General features: G+C 40.3%; 1 protein-coding gene across 1 annotated transcript; it reads left to right on the top strand.

Moving 5' to 3' along the window:
• Window positions 1–2,025: 2,025 nt before the first annotated feature.
• phb2a (prohibitin 2a) lies at window positions 2,026–8,155 on the top strand. The gene is made up of 10 exons (XM_053651903.1): window positions 2,026–2,129; window positions 3,395–3,527; window positions 3,708–3,792; window positions 4,036–4,115; window positions 4,241–4,425; window positions 4,577–4,706; window positions 5,900–6,003; window positions 6,645–6,722; window positions 6,846–6,922; window positions 7,595–8,155. The coding sequence occupies exons 1-10, from the start codon at window positions 2,109–2,111 to the stop codon at window positions 7,611–7,613; spliced, it is 912 nt and encodes a 303-aa protein (XP_053507878.1). The 5' UTR covers window positions 2,026–2,108; the 3' UTR covers window positions 7,614–8,155.
• The last annotated feature ends 709 nt before the right edge of the window (window positions 8,156–8,864 follow it).

Genomic DNA, 8,864 nt, shown 5'->3' with positions numbered 1-8,864 from the left:
ATAGGATCAGAAATACACCCTATCATCACTTCTTCCTCTGGGATGTTACACCTCTTTGTGACAAACTGATGTGTCGGTGCGAATGCTTGTTCTTTTGAGGCTCTAAAGTTCCAAGTTTAAAAGTGTTGTCATTAAGCTTAATGTTTACACGCTGGTGGATTTCCGAGCAATCAAATAAGTCTTTAATCACACGAGCTGGCAGATGCTACAATGAGGGGTTTGTGTAGAAGAGTGTATATCTGGGTATCTGGTAACCTCCATGTTATCTCACAAAGCTTGGACTAGCTATGAAGGGTTGCCAGTTGCTGATATTGAAGCATAGGCATGGCTGGCAGATGTAGTGGTCAAAATGTCAGACATGATGTCAGACACAGTGCTACAGGCAACTATATATATATATATATATATATATATATATATATATATATATATATATATAGGCCAGCTGTCCATCTGGGACTGATACAGTGCAAACAGGGAGGTGATGAGGTTATTAAAATGTTGTCAAAGATTATTAAAAGGTTGGGGTTTGTTGTGTAACAGGATAAATATGATGATAAAGTCAATGTAGCTGCTTAAATTATACAGTAGTAGTAGTGGTGTTGGAAACATAGAGGAAGGGGGTCAAAAGACTCCAAAAGCAATTTTAACTAAAATGTCACCTCCCAAAAACATGAGAGTAGGTGGATTGGTGATTCTAAACTTCGCCTAAGTGGGAACCAATGGGGGAGTTTGTGCATCGTGTCGTGTGATGGATTTGGATCACATTTGGATTTGGTCCATTCAGTGTTTATTCCCACCTCGTGCCCAGTATTCCCAGGATAAAGCACTGAAATCGAACAGATGAAAGAATGACAAACCTCACTTGCACATACAGTAATACAGTAGTTTAATTTTAACGAAAGCAGCTAGGTTACACTGCCCTCTTGCCTAAATGAATTCATAATACAAAGCACATCAATAATATTTACCATTACAAAATGATTCATAGAAAATGTTAAATGTGTTTATATTAAAATATATTGTATAATGTAATTTACAATATACATATGATCTTTTTAGGTATGGGTGAGTTTATGGACCATAGGCACTATATATGTTCAGTTATGACTAAACATTTAGCTGTATTTCTGTTTGTTTGTTTCTTAATATTAACGAATTTCTGGTTTGCTGGATAAACGTTTGTGACACAACAAATACGATGTATTCTGTAGAACACGTATTATGTGCTACCGTAGAACGATTAAATAGCACAGTTAAGAACAATATAGTATATAAATGATATAAACTAGATACTGTCGCTGACCACTTTATCAGGAGCACCCGTAAACCTGTTCATTCATGCAATTATCCAATCAGCCAATCATGTGGGAGCAGCGAAATGCATAAAATCATACAGATACAGGTCAAGAGTTAATGTTCACAACAAACATCAGAGGGGGGATTTCAGTGATTTTTTACGGTGATATGGTTGCTTGGTTGGATTGAGTATATCGGACACTGCCAATCTGGGATTTCCATGTACAATATTCTTTGGAGTTTACATACAGCAGAGCAAAAAACATCAAATCTGCAAGCAGATGATCAACACCATGTTGATGAGAAAGGTCAGGGGAGAACAGACAGACTGGATTGAGCTGACAGGAGGGCTACGGTAACTCAAATAACCACTCTTTACAACTGCGCTGAGCAGAAAAGCATCTCCGAACATACACCATGTCTGAACCTTGATGTACATGGGATACAGCTGCAGAAGACTACATCCTGCCAGCCAAGAACAAGAATCTGAGGCTACAGGTTCACCAAAACTCGACAGGTGAAAATAAAGTAGCAGGTGAGTGTAAACTCTCATTCTGGGAACTATATTTCAGAGTCCTTTCCAATATGTCTCTGTATTAAGACTAAACTTATTCACGTATTACTGTATGTTACTTTACGGGTTTTTTATGGCTTCACTTTACATCGTTATACTGATTTACAGACACCAGTTTCATTACTATCGTTAAATCTTTCGGTGATACTACATCTCCCGTCGTGCATCTCGGTTGGACCGGAAGTGCTTTCTCGTGACCTTGGAGTGTCAGGTTGAGAGCAGGAGAAGACGCAGCATGGCTGGGAACGAGCCTGGAGTAAGTTACGTTTAAATTAAAAACGTTTAATTTTTTTTTTATTTATGTACGTTTTAAAAACGTTTATGTACTGTTTATTTGTGTGTCTGTGATGCGTGGTTTGATTTATTCATCATTTCTGCTTGAACGTGTCCTTAGATGTTGGCTAGCTGGAAGCTTAGCCGAGATATTGCGTTCATATTGCGTGTGTATATATTTATACTAATATAAAATGTAATAATTTCGCAAACATACACGTGTAATTCATCTCAAAACGTAATTGACGCCATGACATTAATGTATAAGTGAGTCACACGTGAGGATAACTGCGTATACTGGTACATTAGCTAGTTATGCTAATAAGAGCACAGGGTGTGCGGTGTATTGACCTCTCAGCGCGTGAGCACACAGGAACAAACCGTTAAAATTAACATTTAAAACTTATATCTACGTCACGTGGGTTCCCCGTTTATTGGCTAGAAATACTGCAAAAAAAAAAAAAAATGTTAGCAAGCTTTCGGGAATGGTTTGCCGAAACGCCCGAGCACGGAGATCACAGGTCTGGCACTCTAGTTTATAGTTAACTAGTTTAAGACATTTTGTGTATCGTATCCAGAGTTTTTCTCTTTTTGTCAGTCTAAATATCCAGAACTCATGGCAGCTCTACTGTCCTTTGGCGCAGTTGTGCCTCGTGGCTCAGTTTAGTAGCTCGCATCTACAAAAAAATAATACTAAAATGCTGCAACCCAAAACCCATGGCAGGTTTCTTTCACTTTCTGCCATCGAGTCGATTCAGAATCGAATCGCTTTCGAACTGTGCTAGAGTTCACTTGGAAGTGGGTGGAGTACACCTCGCTCAGATGCTCTCGAACCGGTTGTTTTGGTCCCCACCTGAGACAGATCGATATGTTATCACCTGTGTAAAGAACCGTACAGAGTAGGAGAACACACCAGGGTTCTGAATGGACTAGAATGCTTCGTATGTGAGCGCGACCTTAGGGTTCGGACATCAGAACTGACCCAAAGTAGAAGTATTTCAAGTGAAACAGAGCAGTTTGAAGATTAGGTGGCAAATGCGATGCAACTTTATAAGCATTTGGATAAAAGAATTGTTTACATGAGTGAAGATCCAGACGTGCGCATTAACAAACGGAAAGCCGTGCGTGATTGTCATATCATATATCATATCATATCATATCATATCATATGTATCATATCCTGTTCTTTTCTTCAGGAAAGCACTAAAACCTGTGTGTTAAAACCCTCTGAATGTTTTCCTCGCTCAGGGTTTTCTGCAGCAGCTCAGGCAGATCGCAGGCCGGATGTCCGCTGGCAGTCCGAGAGGCGCCGGCATCGGCCTTAAACTGCTCATCGGTGCAGGAGCGCTGGCTTACGGCGTTAAAGAAGCTACATACACAGGTAACACAGCTACACAATATAGACTCATCTCTTATTGTTAGGATATTAGTCTCTGTGATACTAATCTGACTATAAGACTTTATCAGTGCAGGTGTACAGATATCTGCATGCATAAAGAACTTGTTTGCGTGCCATCGTCCGCATGTCTGTCCGCTGACAGCCGTCTGATTGTTCTCACAGTGGAAGGTGGACAGAGGGCCATCATCTTCAACAGAATCGGCGGCATGCAGATGGACACAGTGCTGGCAGAGGGGCTGCATTTCAGGTTCATATTCTCACTCCTGTTCATATTCAGACGCTCCACTGGGCTGCAGGTTCATATTTATCATTTTTATAAAGATTCCACAAAGACCGGTTCAGTTAGTATTTCTTATAAAGCATCCGTTTGTTTAGTTTTCGCAGTTTGGGAAGTGTTTAATATCTGTGGGATACGTGTTGCTACGAGAATGCAAGAAACACAAATGAATTCAATTTGGTGAAAAGCTTTTTATTTTATTACTATTACCAGGATACCATGGTTGCAGTATCCAATCATTTATGACATCCGTGCCAGACCTCGCAAGATTTCATCCCTCACAGGAAGCAAAGGTATATTTGTGATATGAAAAGTAATTATCTGCACCCTTTATGTTAGCGGGTGCAAATTTGGCTTTTTGGCCGTGCAGTTTTTGTTGACTTTTTGTTTCATTAGTGATGTCTCTGTCCACTCACAGATCTTCAGATGGTGCACATCGCCCTGCGTGTGCTGTCTCGGCCCGTGGCCTCCAACCTGCCCTTCCTCTACCAGCACCTGGGCCAGGACTACGACGAGCGGGTGCTGCCCTCCATCGTCAACGAGGTCCTGAAGAGCGTCGTAGCCAAGTTTAATGCCTCACAGCTCATCACACAGAGAGCTCAGGTACTCTACCAAGCCACACCCACCAACGTGCATTACAAAAAAATTTGTGCGACGATGACAGTATTTTGCTTTGAATGTAGTTATTGGATTTATTTTAGCTCAGAAAAACATCCATCTGTGTCGTCTTTTATTGTCCTAACGTGGTGTCTAGGTGTCTCTGCTGATCAGGAGGGAGCTGATCGAGAGGGCTAAAGACTTTAACATCATTCTGGATGATGTGGCCATTACAGAGCTCAGCTTCAGCAAGGAGTATACAGCTGCTGTAGAGTCCAAGCAAGTCGGTAAGGAACAGTGATTTTACTGCTCATGGTAATTGTTTTAAGTCATCTTTTCATGGTTTGGTCCTCAATGGAAGTATTGTTTTGAAGATTCAAAAACGGTGTAGTTATGTGGAACTATAGCTATAGAGGTTTTAAACCAGTTACTGAACCTAGCTGAACTCAAAATCAAAGGATTTTACTTCCAGTTAGTGTTTGAGATCGACCGATAATCGGTTGTACCGATATTTTTCCCGATATTTAAGCATTTTTCCCATAATCGGTTGTTGGTTTTATAATATCTGTTAAACCGATAAATGGCGCCATCTTATGGGCGTTTTGAGAATTGCGCGTAGGACCACCATAACAGCCATTAACGTACAAATGAGATGTTACATAAACGCTTGATATGTAGTTTAAGCCTCTTGGTGCTAGAAAATGGAGACAAACTCAGTCACGTAATCTGTTTACCTCATCGAAGCTTTTATTAAAAAAAAAAAAAAGACATTTTAATAACAGTGGACTTTATTTTTTGCACGCTTTCAGATCCCTCTGTGTATTGGTGTAGAAGTAATATTGTATGCAAGAAGGAAGTGAATGACAAAATTGATATAAATAAAACGGTTTGTTCAGTTCAGTGGTGTCGTTATCACTGTGTCAAAAACAGAAGTAAAACAGATAAATATCAGTTCTGCATATCGGTTATTGGATGCATAAACATGCTAATAATCCGTATCAGTTCTAATAAAAATCTTTTATTTCATTTTATAACTGATAAATTGCACCATCCGCTTAAGCCAGAAAAACAGGAGGTTTTCGCATCCTCCCGAATTCTCTCTCCTGACGCAAATGCAACATAACCCTTGTCTTTATACAAAAAATTTTAAAAAAGCATCCCTTTACAGGACAACATGGCCTTACGAGCTATACTGGGTTTAATGTTTATTATACATTGCCGTACATAAATTATGCATTCCTGCTTTTACAATGTATTTTATGCAGAAATATGAAGTATTTATTCCTGTGTTCTTACACCAGTCATCCACTAGGAAGCACCATCATCACATGTTTCCATGTAGGCTCCTTACCTTCATTACCACAGACCAGTGATGCTCATCGTGCACACTTCTAGCACACTTTCATACTGTCCACTGTGTTTATTGCTTTCGGATTTCATGAATAATCTCACACACGATTTGTCCTTTGCTGGCGTTCAGCCCAGCAGGAGGCCCAGAGAGCTCAGTTTTACGTAGAGAAGGCCAAGCAGGACCAGAGGCAGAAGATCATCCAGGCTGAGGGAGAAGCTCAGGCTGCTAAACTGGTACATTCCACTTTTCATGTCTTTTCTCTCTCTCACACACACACACACACACACACACCCCTCCCTCCACCCCTAAAATAATTATGTATTATTAACATAATTGCTGCTGTGTTCAGAAGGTTATTCTGGTCTAGTGTTTTTCCTGTTAGTCTTACTATATACAATCCTTATTTTATTTCCTTGATCCGGACGTGAAAAATATGTCTGTAAATCTTTTTTTTTTTTTTTTTATCATCAAGATGTTTAATAATAAAATATTCCTCTGTAGATTTTGTGTACAATTTGCTGATACAGTACCGACAGTTTGCACGACCGTCCCTATGAGATTTTTGTTATTAATCAGTAACATCGTTCCAAATCCTGTCGACAGTTGTAGCGTATATAAGACGTTGTTTTTTTGGGGGGTTTTGCCCTCCTGCAGGTGCGTATAGAAAAGCTCTCAGCAATACTGTACAGTTTGTAATGCACAGTAAGCATTTTTCCCCAAGGTTGGTGTTTGCAGGAGCTAAGCAGTCGTTTATTTTGCAGCTTTTGTCCTCCTCTTTTTTTCTTTTTTTTTTCCCCCTCATGTGTTCTCTGCTGACGGGGACAGAAATTGAGGATGAGGTCTTTATTGTGTGTGTGTGTTTTGTGTATTCCAGCTGGGTGAAGCCGTAACAAAAAACCCTGGCTACCTTAAACTGAGGCGCATCCGAGCCGCCCAGAACATCGCCAAGACGGTGAGATGCGAACTTCTAACCTCGTCGACGTTTACGATGCCGGATTGAGGCTCGTACAGACGTTTTAGCAGTTCAATCCGGATGTATCGAGGTGAAACAATCTTGCACTTGTGTGTTTTGCAGGTGGCGACCTCGCAGAACAAAGTGTACCTGAATGCAGAAAATCTAGTGCTGAACCTGCAGGACAGCTCCTTCAACAAGTAAGGCCGTCTCCTGCCTCCTTCTTAGTGCTCGCACACGTTTTGAACGCCAGAAAGAAAACCCTGAGACGACAAACTTGCCCCTGGTTAAGGAACATCGTGGACAGTTGATTTACTTCGACTTAAACTCTTAAGTCAAGGCCAAATTCACTCTCTGTCAGGGTTTAGTTATGTAAGTGTGAGGAGAGCTGCATCATTGATGTGTGCGCGTCATGCTCTAATTGGTTCAGAAGATCAGCTTGACCCGATGGGTGAATTTGACACCCTCTCAAGCCGTTCTTTTAATACGCACTCGGCTTCAGCTCGTAATCGTCAACAGAACGATTAGCGATACTCCGTCGCAAAAGCCCGACGCACTTTTAGTCCGTTCACCCTGCTCTGAAACAAAAAAAAAAGACGAACGTTTGTAAAGGGGGAAAAAAACCAGCCGATGCTCGATATTCCTGCTTATCGCAGAAAGCTCGTCGATAACGATCAGACATCGATTGATTTAGCGAGAAGCTCTCGTTTGTGAATAGATGTACTAGAGTTAGTAATTAAATCCCGTGTTCAAAATGATCCAATTGTATTTCTTAGTTAAGCACACTAATACATTAACGAAGTGATCGATTGTGTAGCCCTAAATGACTCTCTGAGGATCGTGATGGAGGTTGTGTTTTTCCTGTTTTACAGTTTGTCCCTGGGGAAATGAGAAGCATCGTTCCGGGGGAGTGTGTGCATTCCGTGTGTCGAGCGTCTGTGCTGTAATTAACATCTGCCACAAACTGAAATCTCTCAGCAGCGCCTGTCTCTGAGTGCAGGCTTTCCAGCAAGGGGTTGGGTGCCCTTTAAAACACACACGCGCACAAATATATACATACACACATTTAGGGAGACACACGGTTTAAGCACACCACAAGGGTTTATTAAAGAGTTCGAAGGTTACATAAGAGTCTCATCATAACTTGTGGTTTAATATTATGTAATGAAGACTTCATGTAGTATCGGTGTAACAAATCAAAGCATCCAGTTAAGTAGTTGTTAACTGCACACTTACGTATTCTTTAATCTGGCAGTGTTTATAAAGGCACTCAGCTGTTAGTTTCTGTTTACACATTTGATTTTTAGTTTGCTTTTGTCCCTGCTGTTTGTCCTGTGTTCAGGGACCAGAAGGCTCTTCTGCGGTGTGTAATCTGGCAAAACACTCGAGCACTCAATGGAAGTTTCATTAAATCTATTGATTTTTCAGACTAACTGGCTATTTGTGTTTTGTTTTTTTGTATACTTAGAGTAATTCAGAATGCTATAGGAGCAAGGATAGATAATGGACTGGATTTTGAGTCATCTGAAAGTTTATTAAACAAGTTATTATTAAAAAAATATTTTAGGGACATGTACAGGTGTTTGAGTATGTAGATGGGTTCTAGAGTGATGATTTGCCTGGGCAATTCTACCAGGGGAGAGTTATTACATAATATAATATAAAAGCCAGTCGTGTTCCAGTATGCAAATGCAGGCCATGTGAGAGCAGGGTGTGTAGGGTTGGGGATGTTTTCAATTTGGATGCTAATAGTAACATTGAGTGGGAGTTAATGGGAAAAAGAATCTACAAGTTTTAATGAGTGGGGAATGTCTAGGTGCTTCTGGAATGTCAAAAATCTGTCAAAAGACTTTGTACGCTTTAGTACTTAGACTTTTAATTTACTCACGATTAGCAATCGAGTTAAAAAGCTAAACAAGTGTTTCATCAGATCCCTAAATCTTTGTATTCGAAGACCTATTCAAGTCACATTTCTCAGTTCATTTATATTTATTTCTTACTCGGATTTTCTCGTTCTACAGGATTTAAATTTCTGAACTCGCTTCTTAAAATCGGACCAAAAGTGTTTTGAAGACAGAGCGTTCGAAACAAATTTTCACTGCCAGCGTATAGTCTTCAAAAAGTATCAAAGAATCGGTGTAC

This window comes from Ictalurus furcatus, chromosome 20 (assembly GCF_023375685.1).
Source record: "Ictalurus furcatus strain D&B chromosome 20, Billie_1.0, whole genome shotgun sequence".
Taxonomy (NCBI): Eukaryota; Metazoa; Chordata; class Actinopteri; order Siluriformes; family Ictaluridae; genus Ictalurus; species Ictalurus furcatus.
The sequence above is the reverse complement of the archived record's forward strand: the minus strand, read 5'-3'. Positions and strand labels throughout refer to the sequence as shown.